General features: G+C 39.2%; 1 protein-coding gene across 1 annotated transcript in view; it reads left to right on the top strand.

The window, feature by feature from the left end:
- Positions 1 to 19,208, top strand: part of NAE1 (NEDD8 activating enzyme E1 subunit 1) — a 28,494-nt gene that overhangs the window by 2,734 nt on the left and 6,552 nt on the right. Inside the window, exons 2-15 of the mRNA XM_032326617.1 lie at positions 86 to 189; positions 278 to 338; positions 1,942 to 1,972; positions 2,698 to 2,769; positions 3,707 to 3,786; positions 4,235 to 4,344; positions 9,426 to 9,535; positions 11,228 to 11,290; positions 11,686 to 11,749; positions 12,238 to 12,329; positions 14,609 to 14,668; positions 14,757 to 14,890; positions 17,235 to 17,310; positions 17,640 to 17,679. Of these exons, the coding sequence (XP_032182508.1) occupies positions 86 to 189; positions 278 to 338; positions 1,942 to 1,972; positions 2,698 to 2,769; positions 3,707 to 3,786; positions 4,235 to 4,344; positions 9,426 to 9,535; positions 11,228 to 11,290; positions 11,686 to 11,749; positions 12,238 to 12,329; positions 14,609 to 14,668; positions 14,757 to 14,890; positions 17,235 to 17,310; positions 17,640 to 17,679 (1,097 nt within the window). The remainder of the gene's footprint in view (positions 1 to 85; positions 190 to 277; positions 339 to 1,941; positions 1,973 to 2,697; positions 2,770 to 3,706; positions 3,787 to 4,234; positions 4,345 to 9,425; positions 9,536 to 11,227; positions 11,291 to 11,685; positions 11,750 to 12,237; positions 12,330 to 14,608; positions 14,669 to 14,756; positions 14,891 to 17,234; positions 17,311 to 17,639; positions 17,680 to 19,208) is intronic.

Below are 19,208 nucleotides of genomic sequence, written 5' to 3'. Positions count from 1 at the left end.
TGAAGGTCTAAGATCACCGTCCAAATAAGAAAGTTGTATTTGTGTGGAAGTTTTAGAAATGTTGAATTTTTGTCTTGCTTTGTAGGTTGTGGGGTGATCATGGGCAAGAGGCTTTAGAATCTGCGCACGTTTGCCTAATAAATGCAACAGCCACAGGAACTGAAATTCTTAAAAACTTGGTACTACCAGGTAATGTAGTTTTGTGGTAGTCAATTTACTCTATATGGTTTTGAATTAGAAGCTATGTGTTCTTGACTGACTCTGTTTTGTCTTCTAGGTATTGGTTCATTTACAGTTATTGATGGAAATCAGGTCAGCGGAGAAGATGCAGGAAATAAGTATGTTCTGTTCTTTTCAAACACATGTGTGTTAGGAAGGGCAGTGCACTGCCACAGGAGGCTAAGGCCTAAATCCCAACTTCACTTCCTCAGTGAAGGTGACTTGACTCTCAGGTGGAAATAATCCCTGTGTTTAGGATTATGGTGAAGATGAAGTAAGTCAATATAGGTAAAGTGCTAGCATAATGTCCGGCAGATAGACCGTTAATAAAAGGTACCTGCCATTACTGTCTTCATCGTTGTTATTAGTGCAAAGGAGTAATCCTTATTCCTTGATTTGTGAAATCTAGATAATTCCTAAGTCCTTGCATTGATCCCTAGGAGTTAGTACATAATTTGAAATTATTGTGTTACTGAAAAAAATTATATTTTTGGATTATAAGAATTAAAAAATTACCTTTTATTTGTGTTTCTTCTGAGCTTAGTCCATATATATCTCTCTGTATACTCCACTGTCTCTGTAAAAATGCTGTGGAGCTTTTTTTTTTTTTTTTTAAGTTTTTTTAATTTATTTGACACAGAGAGAGATCACAAGTAGGCAGAGAGGCAGGCAGAGAGAGGAGGGGAAGCAGGCTCCCTGCTGAGCAGAGAGCCCGATGTGGGGCTCGATCCCAGGACCTGGGATCATGACCTGAGCTGAAGGCAGAGGCTTTAACCCCCAGAGCCACCCAGGCGCCCCTGAAAGTGCTGTTTTAAAGATGGTCTGCATATTATTTTTTAAAGATGATCATAATACAGACTTCCAAAGCATTGCAAGATTTGGATTTCAGGCTCTTTTCAGGACTCAGAGGCTGGAATCTCTCTTATTTTTTAGTATATGACAACAGTGAGTACATACAAGAAAAGTCAGAATTAGTTCATATTGAACTCTGATATCTTTTCTTTGGGTGGTAGTGTTTCTGCAACAGCATCCTTTTATTGGTATCTTTAAAGAAAAAGTCCTGTTATCTTTGCTTACTTGGTTGGTTAGGGCAGTGTGTGATGAGAATAAAGTTTCTTTTTCTTATGGAGCCACTGATTTTATGCTACAAAATGATACCCAGTCTGAGATCTGGGCCTTGAGACATGACAAGGGTATGTGTGGGAAGAAACCTGAATAAGTCTGTTTTAGTTAACCTGCAAAAGCAAGCAGTTCAATATAGCACATCCCGAGTATGGTCTGTGGAATACTGGCTCTAGGGAATGTTAATAGCTGCTAATTGGGCAGATGGGTTTCATGGTCAAATGAGTTTGGGAAATGGGTCAAATGAAGTTAAACATTTCTCTAATATAAGACCTTAATATCATGTGTTATATTTATTATTAATTTCTAAGGGGGAATTATAACATGTGGTGTTTGCCAAACTTTGTAAAGCCAGGGAACTTTTATTCTCTCAGAGCATCTTATAAAATTTATACTCCGTGGCATACACTTTGGGAATATTGATTTATTAGCCTGGTCTTTGATTACAAGTTTCATCCTGTTATCTTCCTCCAGGAAGATGGTTAAAATCTAGAATCAAAATATAGGTAGTGTTCTATTATGAATGAAATATACTTGGTGTTACAAATAACCTTCCCTTTGTAGTCAAAGAAGCCCTTAATTTTTTAAATTCTGTTCTAGCTTTTTCCTTCAAAGAAGCAGCATCGGCAAGGTAAACCACCTGTTTCTTATAGAATATAGTTGTGTTTGAGTATCTAATCGTGCCACTGTTTTGATTGCTTGAAAAGTTTTGACTTTGAAAGAGCTTATTATTTCTCTGAGAAGAAAGTTAAATTAGCTTTTTTTTTAAATCTTGCAAATCTTTATATGCTTAGTAGTTTAAGAACTTAAAAGTACTATCTTTGTTTTTATGCTATATCCTGTATTAAAGCTACAACTTGGGATTAACATAAAGTGTAAATGTTTAGAGCATGGAATATTCTGGTTTACAAAATTTCTAAGACTTAGCAGCATATCTTTTGTTTTTGTACATTCCATATTAATCTTCTTATGAAGCCATAATAGTCAACTTAATACAATGTTCTGAACAGAAATGATTATTTCTTTGACCTGTCTTATATAGGATTATAAATGTGGGAGGTTGTAGTGAGTCTAAACTTGGTCCAGAATATCTCTACCTGCTACCCAAGGTTGTCTGGTCATTTGCGTACTCAGGAATGTTGGGTACAAATAATACAGTCGTTTAAGTAATATTTAAAATAATATTGTGGTTGAGCCTTAGTTTAAATACTATGAAGAGCAGAATTGTCATATCTATATATGAAATTTGGGTAATTTTATAATATGTTTGCTTGATCTGTAAGTTGAGGGGTTACATTTTACCCAGATTTTTTCTAATTCAAGTCAAATGCTTTTTTTTTTTTTTTTTTTTTAAAGAACCGAGCTCAAGCTGCCATGGAATTCTTACAAGAATTAAATAACGATGTCTCTGGGAGTTTTGTGGAAGAGGTAAGTATATGTCCAAAAGCTTATTAAGTCTGACTAGATGGAGGAGGGACAGAAGTGTAGTCCCCATGTAGGATTATTGGATATAAATACAAATCAGGGGTTTAAAAAATTTTTCCTTGCTTTCCCACAGAATAGTTATAAAGTCAGTTTAAAGATGTTTGATCTTTGTTTTGAGGGCAATAGATCATATGTATACGCATTATTATTTTTCTTTTTTTTTTTTAAGATTTTATTTATTTATTTGACAGTGATCACAAGTAGGCAGAGAGGCAGGCAGAGAGAGAGAGGGGGAAGTGAGCTCCCCGCTGAGCAGAGAACCTGATCCCAGGACCTGAGATCATGACTTGAGCCAAAGGCAGAGGCTTTAACCCACTGAGCCACCCAGGCACCCCTACACATTATTATTTCTGTGTGGAAATGTAACTTTTTAATAATTCAAAGCCCTAAGAATTCAGAATTTTGAGTTTATTTATTTTGGTAGTCTCTACATCCAGTATGGGGCTCAGTCTCATGACCCTGAGATCAAGAGTCTCCTGTTATACTGACTGAGCCAGTGAGGCACCCCAGTATTTAGAATTTTGAATCTTTGTATCTTCATGTTCAGTTGAGAGTTGACATACTTTATCATTGGAGTCTAACATGTTGCCTCATTTGTTCTAAAATAGCTTAACTGGGGCGCCTGGGTGGCTCAGTGGGTTAAAGCCTCTGCTTTCAGCTCAGGTCATGATCCCGGGGTCCTGGGATCGAGTCCCGCGTCTGGCTCTCTGCTCGGCGGGGAGCCTGCTTCCCTTCCTCTCTCTCTCTGCCTGCCTCTCTGCCTACTTGTGATCTCCGTCTGTCAAATAAATAAATAAAAATCTTTAAAATAGCTTAACTGTTTCTGCCATGTTTAATATGATTGTAAAATTTTTCAATTTTTTTTCTGTGTCCTATTTAGAGTCCAGAAAACCTTCTAGACAATGATCCTTCATTTTTCTGTAGGTTTACCATTGTGGTTGCAACTCAGCTTCCTGAAAGGTAAATTTTTATGTTTCATTTTTATTTTGGTCTCCTACTAGATTTGCATAGTTTTGTTTTCTCTGCAAAGACTGTAGTTCTTAAAATTCTTTATTTAAAAAAATTTTTTAATTAATTTATTAATTATACAGTGTGCTTGGGGGTGTAGATAAGCATTTTATAAATACTTTCCTCTTTGTTAAAGAAGTGTCTTTCAATAATATTCTCCCTAATACAAAAGAGAAGGCTTTCATGTCCCTGTAGTCCAAAAGACAAAATTTCTTTCTGTGAGACTGCAGTCTTGTGGAATTGCTTGTTTTTCAGTGTATCCATGTCTTGCTTGTGTAAATGTAACAGATACGTATTTGCATTTATTACTTAGTAAGAAAGTTGCTTTATTTTAGGGTATTTTCCTGTTTGGCCTGTATCCATTTGCTTATGTTTTTATTTATTGTGCTTTCCTTTACAGTACATTACTACGTTTAGCAGATGTCCTCTGGAATTCACAAATACCTCTTTTGATCTGTAGGACTTATGGACTAGTTGGTTATATGAGGATCATTATAAAAGAACATCCAGGTAATTCTGTTGCATGTATGGGGCTTGTCATTGATTGCTTTAGCAAATTGCTTTAGCCAGGTTTAGAAACCTGGCATTTGAGAAAGTCAATTTTATTTTATTATTATTATTTTTAATTTATTTATTCAACAGAGAGAGACGAGAGAGAGAGAGAGCATAAGCAGGGGGAGCAGCAGAGGGAGAGGGAGAAGCAGGCTCTCCGCTTCTGCAATATGGGGCTTGGTCCTAGGATCCGGGGATCATGACCTGAGCCAAAGGCAGACACTTAACTGACTGAGCCACCAGCCCCATAGGAAGTCAGTTTTAAATTACAGAGTGGGGCACCTGGGTGGCCCAAGATGGTTAAGTGTCTGCCTTTGGCTCAGGTCCTGATCCCAGGATTCTGGCAGGCGAGAATTCTACCACTGAACCACCCATGCTGATCCCAGGATTCTGGGATTGAGCCCCACATTAGGCTCCCTGCTCAGCAGAGAGCCTGCTTCTCCCTTTTCCTCTGCTGCTCCCCCTGCTCGTGCTCCCTCTGTTAAATAAATAAATAAAATCTTTTTAAAAAATTGCAAAATAAATTTTAACAGTACAACTCTGGTTACAGGTTCAGAATCAATAGTCATTAATCTAATATTTCCTTTACTTAGCATTGTAGAAGGATACAGAGCAGGAGATACAACAGGTACAGCTTCTTTATTTTATTAGGAGGCCCACCAGCAAAGCAAGTCTGTAGCTTTTTTTGCCCCCTAACCCACATAGGGCATGTAGAGCTGCTACAGGTGCGAGTCAAGGTATATAGGTCACAGTGACACATAGATGTCATACTACCTTTCTCTCCCAATCTTTCATTACATTTTCATAGAGGCCTTAGGTACAGTTCAGGTACAGTTCTACACAATAAACAAGGCATTTACCTGACTACTGCTCCAAGTAAACAGTGTTACAGGAGACCGGAGTCGTACATAGGCAGGCTTGCATTAGCTCAAGATTGATGTTAGACCTTTACTTACAAATTTTTTTAAAAAAGATTTTATTTATTTCCTTTTTAAAGATTGTATTTATTTATTTGACAGAGAGATACACAGAGAGAGAGGAGGAAGCAGGCTCCCTGCTGAGCAGAGACCCTGACGTGGGGCTCAATCCCAAAATCCTGGGATCAGGACTCGAGTTGAAGGCAGAGGCTTTACCCACTGAGCCATCCAGATGCCCCATTATTTATTTATTTGAGAGAGAGAGTATGAGCAGGAGGGCTAGAGAGAGCGAGGTGAGTGGGAGAGAGAATCTCAAGCAGACTCAGCCCTAAGTGAGAGCCTGACTAGAGGCTCAATCTCATGACCCCGAGGTCATGACCAGAGCCAAAACCAAGAACCAGACGCTTAACTTGCTGTGCCATCCAGGCATGCCTCTACTTACAAATTTTTAATCTTAAATCATCATCCAGTTTTCATTCAGTATTCCTGCATGGCTCTGAGCCAGGTACTCTGCTAGTGTAGTGATAGCCCTTGGTGTTGGTAGTGTCACTGGGGAGTAGTATCTGCTTGGGCAGTTAGGGGGTGGCTTGTGGGGATAAACTGTTGGCAGGTGCTAGTAGGCCTTTTAAGACTTATAAGTGAGAGAGTGACGGGTGAAAATTTTATTTCAAATGTGTACCCTGAAGTGGGGTAGAGAATGAATGGATTTGAAGGGGCAAAGATCGTAGGAAAGGGTTGTTGTTAGGAAATTTCCAGTGGTATAGCTAGGTGAGGGAGACAGACCAAACCCCTGACCTAAGGCTGATGTTACAAGGATAGGGAAGAGGGGGTAGAAAATAATGAGGGTTAATGTTGCTGGCTGTGTGCCTGCCTTAATGTAGATTATTTCATATAATCTTTACAAAATCCTTATAATGTAGGCACTATTATATCTCCTTTTTGCAGATCAGGATGCTGAGGCACAGAGAGATTAAGTTATTTGCTTAAAGTCACACAGCTCACAAGTGACAAAACTTGGCCTAGTTCTAAACGGTCACTGAAATTACACATTCCTGTTCTTCCCCCATATGGAGACTGTGATATTAGGACATATGGCATAACTGATGTTGGGCCAAAGAAGAAAGAAATCAAGGATAGGGGCATCCAGCTGGCTCAGTCGGAAGAGCATGCAGCTCTTGATCTTGAGGTTATAAGTTTGAGCCCCACTTTGGGTGGCAGAGATTATTTAAAAATAAAATCTTAAAAAAAAAAAGAAAGAAGGCTGGGACAACCATCAGGTTCCTAGGGAAGAGATCTAGGTAGATGGTGATGATGTCTACTAAAGACCACAGGAGGGGAAAGGTACTGTTGTTGTTAAGTATTATCTGAACACATATTTTATCAATTTTTTTTTTTAAAGATTTTATTTATTTATTTATTTGACAGAGAGAAATCACAAGTAGACGGAGAGGCAGGCAGAGAGAGAGAGAGGGAGGCAGGCTCCCTGCTGAGCAGAGAGGCCGATGCGGGACTCGATCCCAGGACCCCGAGATCATGACCTGAGCCGAAGGCAGCGGCTTAACCCACTGAGCCACCCAGGCGCCCCTATTTTATCAATTTTGATCTTTTAAAATTATAATAGCAAGAAAATTAAACTCTAAAGGAATTTTGAGTTTTTCTTATTAAAACTGTAGTCCACTTATGATTTGTGCATTTGGAAAAATGTGAATGTATATGTATATATAAATTTATCTCAACAGAAAAGGGGTGCGTGGAGGGCTCAGTTGGTGGAGCGCTTGACTCAACCTTGGGGTTGCGAGTTTGAGCCCCACATAGGGTGTGAAGCTTACTTATAAAAATAAAAAAATTAAAATCAGTTTCTTGGGTTAAAAAAAAAAGGAAACAGAAAAAAACCTGTAAGCCCTATGCCCATTTAGAAATTATAGATTTCTGGGGCACCTGGGTGGCTCAGTGGGTTGGGCTTCTGCCTTCAGCTCAGGTAATGGTCTCAGGGTCCTGGGATCGAGCCCCACATTGGGCTTTCTGCTCAGTGGGGAGCCTGCTTCTCCTTCTCCCTCTCTGCCTACTTGTGATCTCACTCTGTCAAATAAATAAATAAAATCTTTTAAAAAAAATTATAAATTTCTTTGTTTCATGTTTAATTTTTAATTTTTTTAATTTTAATTTTTTTAAAAAGGTTTTACTTATTTATTTGAGAGAGAGTGAAAGTGAGAGAGATCACAGAGGGAAACGGGGAAGCAGACTCACCACTGAGCAGAGAGCCTGATGTGGGACTTGATCCCAGCACCCTGGAATCATGACTTGAGCTGAAGGCAGATGTCTAACTAACTGAGCCACCCAGGCACCCCTGTGATTTTGTTTTTAATTATATTAAGCCTTATCACATAATTTACAAACTTGTGTTGATGATCTATCTCCTCAATTTTAACCCTTCTGATGAGTTGGCAAAAGCACCATTACCAATCATACATATATGGTAGTTCCACAGTTGTGTCTTTGTTTTTTGTTCTTTTGGTTTTTTAAAGATTTATTTATTTATTTGACAGACAGAGATCACAAGTAGGCAGAGAGACAGGGAGAGAGAGAGAGGGGCAGCAGGTTCCCTGCTGAGCAGAGATGCGGGGCTTGATCCCAGGACTCTGAGATCATGACCTGAGCTGAAGGCAGAAGCTTAACCCACTGAGCCCCCAGGCACTCCCACAGTTGTGTCTTTGAATAGCTGCTTAGAAGACAATCCTGAATTATAACTTAGTCTGACTTAGTAAAGAATCCACAAGCCAAGTCTGCTGCTATATCTTGTCACACTGAATTTTAAAAGCATCTGACCTTACAGACCATCTATAAAATGTGAGAAGTATTAAATATTCTTTATTTAATATTATACATAAACACACAAATGTTTTTCATTAAGTAAAAGGCAACATTTTAGATGCAGGGAATTTTATTTTATTTTTTTAAGATTTTATTTATTTATTTGATACAGAGAGAGAGAGCACAAGTAGGCAGAGGGAGAGGGAGAAGCAGGCTCTCCGCTGAGTAGGGAGCCCGATGTGGGCCTCGATCCCAGGATCCTATGATCATGACCCGAGCCGAAGGCGGCCGCTTAACCAACTGAGCCACCCAGGCACCTGATGCGGGAATTTTAATTAAATTGGCATAGTTAAGACCAGAAAGATAAAGTGGACACTGTCAGTTTTTCTTTAGCCTTGCCTTTAACAGGCTAAGGAACACAACTTGAAACACAGCTGAGTCTTGTTTTTCTGAGACAGTGAAGGGATTTCCTCAGGATTTAAATATATTAATATAATCAGTTATGTGAATCTAAATTTTTAAAAATCTCCTATAAGTTTAGAGATAGTATTTACCATCTCTGTGAAAAGCTGAACATAACTAATCAATTCCTATCATATTTTTAGAAGAGGAAAATAGTGACAGCACTTGCTGAACCAGAATTACTATCAAAGTTCAAAAAGCTGATCATATTCATTTAACCATGAGCCAATCTTATTCAAATCAGAACTGTTCAAAAGAAATATTCTGTCAGCCATTCATGATCTGAATTCTGGTGTATGAGATCAATTTAAATATGGCACACATAAAAAAAGTCTCGAGACATTTTTGTTTTGTAATAAATGAGCATGGCCAACTATTTCTCCTTAGTAGCTTTTTCAGATAAGCTATCAAGTCTGCCCTTCCTCCTGTCTTGATATCACGGAGCTCATTTTAGTTCCATGGATGTACTTCCTGGGGTTCTCCAAATACCCCTTCAGTGTCTCCTCTCCCCAGGCGTTGGCTTTGTTCTTATTGGCATCTGTGTAAGAAAATCCAGGGGCCTGACCTGTCTTTCAACCAAATAAACCATGGAGATTTGGCCCAATCTTGTGCTTGCCTCCCTTTTCCACAGTATGGCACTGGGCACTTTTTTGAACAAAAAATCGTCTTGCCCCTCTCAACATCATCCAGTTTTAAATCACTCTTTTGTCATGCACAAAATGAAGCTGCTTGCTTGCAAGCTGGATATCCCACTCTCAAAAATTACAGATTTCTTAAGCCCCTATAATGTAGTATATTCTAGAAGTATCACTAAAGAAGTCTTTTTGGGGGGGATTATTTGTTTCACAGTAATAGAATCTCATCCAGATAATGCATTAGAGGATCTACGACTGGATAAGCCATTTCCTGAACTGAGAGAACATTTTCAGTCTTATGATTTGGATCATATGGAAAAAAAGGTATGTATGACCTTCCATTTACAGATAGATTAAAAGATTTTTTTTAACCTCAGGTTTTTGAATTATACCACGATGAGAAAATACTATAAACATCCATATTCTCATCATCCAGATTACATAGTAACAACGTTGTACTTAATTTGTTTGAAGTGAATTTGTTTTCCAGCAAAATTTGAAAAGTTCTTTTATTTATTTATTTATTTTTAAGGATTTTATTTATTTATTTGACAGAGATATCACAGGTAGGCAGAGAGGCAGGCAGAGAGAGAGGGAGAGGGAAGCAGGCTCCCTGCTGAGCTGAGAGCCTGATGCAGGACTTGATCCCAGGAGCCTGAGATCATGACCCGAGCCGGAGGCAGCGGCTTAACCCACTGAGCCACCCAGGTCCCCCTGAAAAGTTCTTTTATTGAAGAGAAGTTCGTTAACTGAACATATCAGTGTAATCAACACCCAGGTCAGTGAATTGGACATAAATATATCCCAGCAGCCCTCTTCATGACCCCTTTGTAAACAACTAAATATACTTCTTAAAAAGTGTGAATTGGGGTTTGGTGTTTATTGAAATTAATTCCTCTTTTTTTTTTTTTTTTTTTAAAGATTTTATTTATTTATTTGACAGAGATCTCTTTCCTCAGAGAGAAAGAGGAGGAAGCAGGCTCCCTGCCAAGCAGAGAGCCCGATGCAGGGCTTCATCCCAGGACCCTGGGATCATGACCTGAGCTGAAGGCAGAGGCTTTAACCCACTGAGCCACCCAGGCGCCCTGAAATTAATTCCTCTTGAAAGTTGTTTTTAGTGTTTGAAGAGTTACCAGGCAACTCCATATTTCATTATAGAAATAATGGTATTTATAATAGATTATGTAACTTAAGGAGTATGTGTTGTTGTTTTTTTTTTCTACCCATGTATTTATTAAAATACAGGTTTTGGGGGCACCCGGGTGGCTCAGTGGGTTAAGCCGCAGCCTTTGGCTCAGGTCATGATCTCAGGGTCCTCGGATTGAGCCCCGCAGCAAGCCTCAGCAGGGAGCCTGCTTCCTCCTCTCTGTCTGCCTGCTTCTCTGCCTGCTTGTCATCTCTCTCTGTCAAATAAATAAATAAAATCTTTAAAAAAAAAATACAGGTTTTTGACTAGAAGACAGTTTTCTCAGTCTACGATTGATATCTGAAATCAAGAGATTTGTGCTTTCTCTTTGGTTGGCAGTCTCTGAGACACTTTTTTTTTTTTTAAGATTTTATTTATTTATCAGAGGGAGAGAGAGGGAGAGAGCGAACACAGGCAGACAGAATGGCAGGCAGAGGCAGAGGGAGAAGCAGGCTCCCTGCTGAGCAAGGAGCCCGATGTGGGACTCGATCCCAGGACGCTGGGATCATGACCTGAGCCGAAGGCAGCTGCTTAACCAACTGAGCCACCCAGGCGTCCCTGAGACACTTTTGTTGATGGTAAAATAGGAACAGTCATAGTACAAACCTGCCATATTAGGATTAAATTGGATATTACTTCTAGAAAAAGTTTATAAAGCAATTTTCATTAACTCAGTTCATTTCTCTCCATTCACCAATACTACATATACTGGGAGATGATCATAATTACTGTTGGATTTGTTAAAAATGAGATGATGTGATGAAGAATAAAGGTAAACAATTAATGTTAGCTAATACTGACATTTTCTTTGATTTTTCTTTTGTTTTTAGGATCATAGCCATACTCCATGGATTGTGATCGTAGCTAAATATTTAGCACAGTGGTATAGTGAAGTACGTCCTTTTTTTAAAAAACATATATTCCATGTGTGACTGTACTTTCAGTTTAAAGGATTTCAGTGGAAGAAAGTGGGACATTAATTCTTTTCTTTATGTGGTTACAGGGGAGGTGGGTGCTTTTCTGTTTAAATCTGGCATTTCCTCTTTGAGACTGATATTTTTATTAACAAAATGAAATACCAATAAATGTCATTCTGAAACTGGCCGTGGGGAATGAATGTAGAGAAATGGCCCAGTTTTGTGTTTTCTTTCAAGTCAACCTCTGATTTTACTGAGGTATTTGCTGATGAAATCTCAGCATGGAGGGGAGAATGGGGGAATCTTTGGACTCTTGATTTCCATCTTTTGATTTTTTATAACTAGAATTTAAAAATTTCTAACCAATTTAGACAAATGGACGAATACCTAAAACGTATAAAGAGAAAGAAGACTTCAGAGATTTGATTAGACAAGGTAATATGATGGGATATAATTGAATGTTGTATAAAGTTTGAAAAGCAAATTGCTTGAAGCTGTTTATTGGATTTCCGTCAGGAGCTTTATCAGACGATGCCTTCATGAGCTTGTATTTTATTTTTTCTCAGGGGAGGTTTAGGAGCCACTCATCATACAGTTTTTTTTAAACGACTAATGATAGTTTCCTCATCAGTAAATGAGGAACTGGGGGCTGCTCATACCTACCTCATGGGTTGTTGTGAGGATTCATTCATACCATAAAATGTAAAGTACATTTAATAGTGTCTGATACAGAGTAAAAGCTCCAAAAGATAGCTACTAATATATTAGTAAAAAAATGACTAATGATAAACCTGTTTATTCCTAAGTTTCAGTATCCAATCCTCCCTTTTAAGATCTGATGAGGTTATTTCCATAATGCTAGGAAGAGCATAGGGGTGAGAAGGAAAGGGCTATTTTTTGCTAACCAGTTTCTGTTTTACTAGGAATTCTGAAGAATGAAAACGGGGCTCCAGAAGATGAAGAGAATTTTGAAGAAGCTATTAAAAATGTGAACACAGCACTAAATACAACTCAGGTATTAAAGTGTTTCTGAAGAATTCATACAAGAAAGGTGTTTTTTGAAGTCCTCACGTGAAATAGTTGATTTTAGATTTTTTTCTTTCTTTCTTTCTTTCTTTCTTTCCTTTTTTTTTTTTTTTTAAAAGATGTATTTATTTACTTTAGAGAAGGGGCACCAGAGAGAACATACGTGCATGTGTGCGTGATTTGGCGGGGCAGAGAGAGAGGGAGAGAATCCCATGCAGACTCCCAGCTGAGTGCAGAGCTTGCTGCCGGGCTTCATCCTATGACCCTGAGGTTATGCCCTAAGCTGAAATCACAAGTCAGTTGCTTAACTGACTCAGCTACCAGGTGCCCTGACTTTAGATTTAAATTAATATTTCCTAAATTGTAAAGTTGTTAGAAATTAGTGTCTATAATACGGATTGAATCGTGTTTTAGTAAAACCATACTGTCCTTATTGAAATGGATATCAGTGCTTCAGGATATAATAGTGATACAATGATTTATATACATTATTTGAAGTACATGATTTGTGAATAGTAACAGTTTGGGTGTAGGAAATATATAATGAGGTTGATATTTTGCTGGTCCAAAATTGTGTTGCCTAAAAAGTTAAATCTTAATCTGCATTTGCTTTTGACAATAGTTACTTGGATATAATGGAAGACGTTCTTAATGACATTGTAAGACATTATTCGGAGGATAACTCCATTTAGATGGCCTTTGTTTTGTTGTTAAGGTCTTGCCAGTGAGGTTTTTGGGAAATTTGGAATAACACAACTGGTAAGTTAAGAATTTTCTTAAAATTTCAATATGGCAAGAAAATGCTGTCTTTCACATTAGGAAAGCACTTAAGCTGTCATTACAAGCTTTTTGGAGACAATGAGGTAGTATGGGTGAGTAATTAAAAGTGTGTGCTTTAGGGGCGCCTAGGTGGCTCAGTCGGTTAAGCAGCTGCCTTCAGCTCAGGTCATGATCACAGGGTCCTGGGATCAAGCCCTGCATTGGCTCCCTGCTTAGCAGAGAGCCTGCTTCTTCCTCTCCCTCTGCCTGCCATTCTGCCTACTTGTGCTCTCTCTCTATCTCTCTGTCAAATAAATAAATAAAATCTTAAAAAAAAAAAAAAGTGTGTGCTTTATCAGTCTTCTGGCGTGATGATCATTTTCTATGTCTTAATTGAGGTGATGGTTAAAAGGACATGCATCGAACTGTACATTTAAGATTCATTTCACTAAATGTAAAGTTTACCCCAATTAAAAAAAAAAAAACCCAGGGTTCCCGTAGTTAGGTTCTGTATAGTGAACTAAGCAAACAGACAAATGCAGTAGATGTTATGAACAAAATTCAAGCAGAGCAGAGGGGTAGAGCATGATAAGGGTGAGGAGGCCTAGGATCAGAAGGGGTCCACAGAAGCGTTTTGAGCAGGGAGTGGAGTGACCTGATTTATGTTGCTAAAATATCATTCTGGTTCTTGTGAGGAAAATAGACTACAGGGGACTGGGAACAGAAACAGAGAAACCAGTTAAGAGGTTACTTGTAAGAAATTTTTTTTCCCACAAAGCTACAGAATCAAAACCTACAATTTCAATAGTTGTTACTAATGTATGATGATTTTTCCAGCATTAAAAGTACTTAAACTATGTAGTTTTTACCAGAGTTGTCTCTTCCAGTAGTTACTGATTTAGGGTATAAGGGTTTCAAGTTTTTGACAAGCTGAAAACACATGAAGGACTACAAATCTGAATGTCTGACTCAGACGTTCTGAATTACAAATATCTGAAATCTTTGTTATGTCTTTAGATGTAACTATATCAAAGATTTACTTTGGCTCCTTTTGTAATCCATGTGTGATGAAAGAGAACAGGTCAGTCTTTAGTGCTGACACCAGTGGGCAGGAGGGGACTTCATTCCATTCTCTGTTTCCTCATCAGTTCTCTGGTACTGATTCTCAATTAAAGTCTAAGCACAGGGCGGCTGGGTGGGTCAGTCAATAAAGCATCTACCTTCAGCTCAGGTCATGATCCCAGAGTCCTGGGAGTGAGCTCCAAGTGCGGGCTCCCTGCTCAACAGGGGGTCTGCTTCTCCCTCTCCTGCCTCTCCCCACCACTTGTGTGCGTGCATTCTCTCTCTCTTTCTCTCTCAAATAAATAAAATCCTTACGAAATTGTCTAAGCCCATCAGAAGTTCGTATTTCATTACAATGTAGGAATTCAGAGAACTTGTTTGGGAAATAATGGAAATACATATGGCCACATTCTTAGTATAAGTAAATCTTTTGTGTTTCTTCGTTAGATCCCAAGCAGTATTGAAGATATATTTAATGATGATCACTGCATAAATATCACCAAACAGGTAACAACCAAAAGTAAATAGTGCCACCTTAATCTTTGGGTCAATTTCAGATGCCATTTAATACTAATTTTTTTTCTCATTCTTTTAGACTCCATCATTTTGGATTTTAGCTCGTGCCTTAAAGGAATTTGTGGCCAAAGAGGGTCAGGGAAATTTACCTGTTCGAGGCACAATTCCTGATATGATTGCAGATTCAAGCAAATATATAAAGCTGCAGAATGTGTAAGTCATGTTTTCAAACTATGTTCACTGTTTCAAACTATGTTTCTGAAAAATTAACCTGTTTCTAGTACAGTTGAATATATTTTATCACTCTATCAGAAATCAAATGCAGTGGGCGCCTGGGTAGCTCAGTCATTAAGCGTCTGCCTTCAGCTCAGGTCATGATCCCAGGCTCCTGGGATTGAGCCCCACATAGGGCTCCCTGCTCAGCGGGGAGCCTGTTTCTCCCTCTCCCGCTTCCCCTGCTTGTGTTTCCTCTCTCACTGTGTCTCTTTCTGTCATATAAATAAATAAAATCTCTTAAAAATAAATCAAGTGCACCTCTGTAATAGTTTCTTTAAAAATAAGCTAAAAAATAGTTTTAGGTATTTTATAGCAAAATTGAGCAGAAAGTACAGAGAGTTCCCATCTACTGAATAGGGGGCAGATTTTTTTCTTTCCTATTTCATTATAAAAACCTGATATTTGGGGTGCCTGGGTGACTCAGTGGGTTAAGCCTCTGCCTTCAGCTCCAGTCATGATCTCAGGGTCTTGGGATTGAGCCCCGCATTGGATTCTCTGCTCAGCAGGGAGCCTGCTTCTCCCTCTCTCTCTGCCTGCCTCTCTGCCTACTTGTGATCTCTCTCTCTGTGTCAAATAAATAAATAAAATCTTTTAAAAAGGGGCGCCTGGGTGGCTCAGTTGGTTAAGGCCTCTGCCTTCGGCTCAGGTCATAATCTCAGGGTCCTGGGATCGAGCCCTGCATCGGACTCTCTGCTCAGCAGGGACCCTGCTTCTCCCTCTCTCTCTGCCTGCCTCTCTGCCTACTTGTGATCTCTCTCTAAATAAATAAAACCTTAAAAAAAAATCTTAAAAAAAACCCAAAAAAACAACAAAACCTGATATTTGAGCATTTAACTCTGTGCTATGAACTGCTCTGTATTTTAACTAATTTAATGTTTACAACAGCCCCAGAGATACTATTATTGTCCCAGTTTTATAGGTGAGGAAACTGAAACAGAAAATGTAATTTATTCAGAGTCAGATAGCTGGGAAGCAGCAGAACCAGGATTTGAATCCATGAAACCCAGCTCTATACTCTTTTTTTTTTTTTTTTAAGATTATTATTTTTAGGGAGAGAGAGTGAATGAGGAGGGTAGGGGCAGAGGGTGAGGGAGAGAGAGAACCTGGAACATACTCCCCACTGCAGAGGCGGAGGTAGGGCTCAACGCAGGGCTCAATCTCATGACCCTGATATCATGACCTGAGCTGAAACCAAGAGTCAGATGCTGCCCAGCTCTACACTCTTAGCTGTGGCCCTATAGGAACTTTTATCTGTAACTTAGAACTTGAAGTCTTAGTTTGATGAATTTTTTATCGTAATGTTTCATAATTTAAAGAGTTTGCTACTGTAGATGAACACCAGCTCTCTAGGTATCACTAGTTTGAACCCAGATAGACTGTCCCACGTATAGGTCTCAGTGGATATTAATTACCCTTATGTAGTTTAGGCATGTTGCTGATGAATTCAGGGCCGCTAGCTTGAGTTCCCCAAGGACCAAAGGATTTCACACAGAAGATCTCTGTTCTCTAGATATTGCACTTTTCACCTCAGCCACTGTCTAACACATCTTTGTTAGCCTAGCCTAAGATTTCAACTATTTAAAACTTGGGAAAAGTCAGTTGAGGATAGACTGAAGTATGACCTCACATTGAAGGTAGTCAGCTTAACACAGATCATCTTTAGAGAATGAAAGGATAAATAGACTTAAAGGTTTTACATGAATTTGTAAATAGTTTTTTTTCTTTTTAAAGATTTTATTTATTTATTTGACAGAGAGAGCACAATCGGGAGCAGTAGGCAGAGAGAAAGGGAGAAGCAGGTTCCCCACTGAGCAGGGAGCCCCACGTGGGGCTTGATCCTGAGACCCCGGGATCACGACCTGAGCCACAGGCAGAGGCTTAACCAACTGAGCCACCCAGATGCCCCTGTGGATAGACAGTTTTGAAGTATTTAACTTTCTTTGGATTTAACTTCAAGGAGATACATCATGTTCTTCAGTAACGTATGTAGTCAGGTCCTCCCAGAAGCATGGCTCATAGATCCTTCTAGGAGGGTAGTTTTTAAGTTGCTGTTACTATAGAGGGAGCTCGGGCATTAGCAGATTCCAGAAGTCCATCACCAACACTGGGGAGATTCCCAGCCACTAACAGCTGCTGCTCGTAGCATTTCCATGGCATTTTCACATTTTGTGTCTTACCAAACCAGTATTTTTTCATGAAAAGGAAAGAAATTTGCTTCATGGTGATATTTAAATTTTGCTAACTTTAAAAATTATTAAAACAGATGTTTGTTTTTTTCCAGTTACCGTGAAAAAGCAAAGAAAGATGCTGCTGCCGTGGGTAATCATGTTGCCAAACTGTTGCAGTCTATCGGCCAGGTAAGCTTCTGAGCTGAGCGCATTGTGCCTTTGTGGACAGTCATTGTGCCTTTGTGGACAGTACCGCTCCATTTGGCCTGATTGTGTAACTCTGGGAGCCAAAAAGGTTTAGACATAGAGGGTGTGGCACTGGTTTGAGGCCTCTTTAGAGGGATCACTCACTTACCTGCCTAATGAGAAAGGCCTTGACTAAGGAAACAAGTTGTTTTTACAGAACTCTTGCAGGGCTTGGGGAAAGCCTTTCCTCTCCCAGTGATTGGCTTTGTGCTGCAGTCTGTGTTCGTCTCCTCTTTTATACTGGAGCAAAACCTGCGTTTCTCTCTTTACAGGCACCAGAGTCCATTTCAGAGAAAGAATTAAAATTACTCTGTAAGTCCCCTTGAATTAATTTCCTTATTTGCTTGATTAAAATGTTTTCAGGAATTTTAAATGGCTGAAAGTAAAATTTTTCCATGGTCTCAGTGGTATAGATAAGAATTACTAAGAGTTGGTGTTTTTTTGCCTCATCATATAATAAAAGGAGAGTGTGTTTTAAGAGTGGGTCACAGATAGAGCACATCTGTTTGTAGTAGTGCTGAAAAGACAGAAAGGTCAATTGAAAATTGTCATTAATACGGAATTATTTTCAGCTTATTACTTTTAAATAAATTGGGAAAGTTTTATCTGAGGACTTTGGACGTGAAGTCTTGAGTCACGTGTGCATTGACAGTACTGTTTCAACTTTGATTTGGGGTGCCTGGGTGGCTCATTGCGTTGGGCCTCTGCCTTCAGCTCAGGTCGTGATCTCAGGGTCCTAGGATCAAGCCCGCATTGGGCTCTGCTCGGCAGGGAGCCTGCTTCCCCCTTTCTCTCGGCCTGCCTCTCTGCCTACTTGTGATCTCTGTCAAATAAATAAAATCTTAAAAAAAAAAAAAAAACAAATACTTTGGTTTGTGTTAAATGACTGATGAATTAAGAATTTTGCCATCCAGTTTTAGAGTGGGTCAGTTCCTAGGATCTTGATAACTCCTCAGGAGGCCCAAAGCATTTTCTTTTATTTAAGAATTAGTTTAAGGGGCACCTGGGTGGCTCAGTGGGTTAAAGCCTCTGCCTTCGGCTCAGGTCATAATCCCAGGGTCCTGGGATCGAGCCCCACATCGGGCTCTCTGCTCCGCGGGGAGCCTGCTTCTTCCTCTCTCTCTGCCCGCTTCTCTGCCTACCTGTGATCTCTGTCTGTCAAATAAATAAATAAAGTCTTTAAAAAAAAATTAGTTTAAGAGGGACACCTGACTGGCTCAGTTGGTTAAGCATCAGCCTTTGGCCCATGTCCTGATCCCAGAGTTCTGGGGTCCTGGGATCAGGCCCCGAGTCTGTTGGGCTCCCTGTTCAGTGGGGAGTCTGCTTCTCCCTCTGTGCTTTCTACTTCTCTGTCTGTGGTCTCTCTCTCTCAAATAAATAAATAAAATCTTAAAAAAAAAAAAAAGAAAGAAAAGAAAAAACCAAGAGTAACTTTAAGAATAATAAAATTTCTTTTATGTGCTGACAATTCCCTGTAGCTATTGCTCTTAGCTTCTGCAAAAGTCTTTATTTTGTATGTTCCCCAGCCTTAAAATATATTTATCCATGTTTTCCCTTTAATGACTCTTCCATTGTGCTTGTTGAGGCTTAGTTTTAATGTTTTGTTTCACTACCAATCTTGCACCTTGTTTCTGCATTTGTGTTTGCTCTACTAGCTTATATGATACAAAATTAGAAGCTGGATGTTCAGTACTTGACAATTAATTCTGTTCTCTCTACTTTGGGGTATGTTTGAAAATTTCCATAATACAAAGGTTTTTTTAAAGCAAGTTTTAGAGGGGCGCCTGGGTAGCTCAGTAGGTTAAAGCCTCTGCCTTCAGCTCAGGTCATGATCTCGAGGT

Source organism: Mustela erminea, chromosome 19 (genome assembly GCF_009829155.1).
Source record: "Mustela erminea isolate mMusErm1 chromosome 19, mMusErm1.Pri, whole genome shotgun sequence".
NCBI classification, from domain to species: Eukaryota; Metazoa; Chordata; class Mammalia; order Carnivora; family Mustelidae; genus Mustela; species Mustela erminea.
This window is presented reverse-complemented; position numbering and strand designations above follow the sequence as displayed.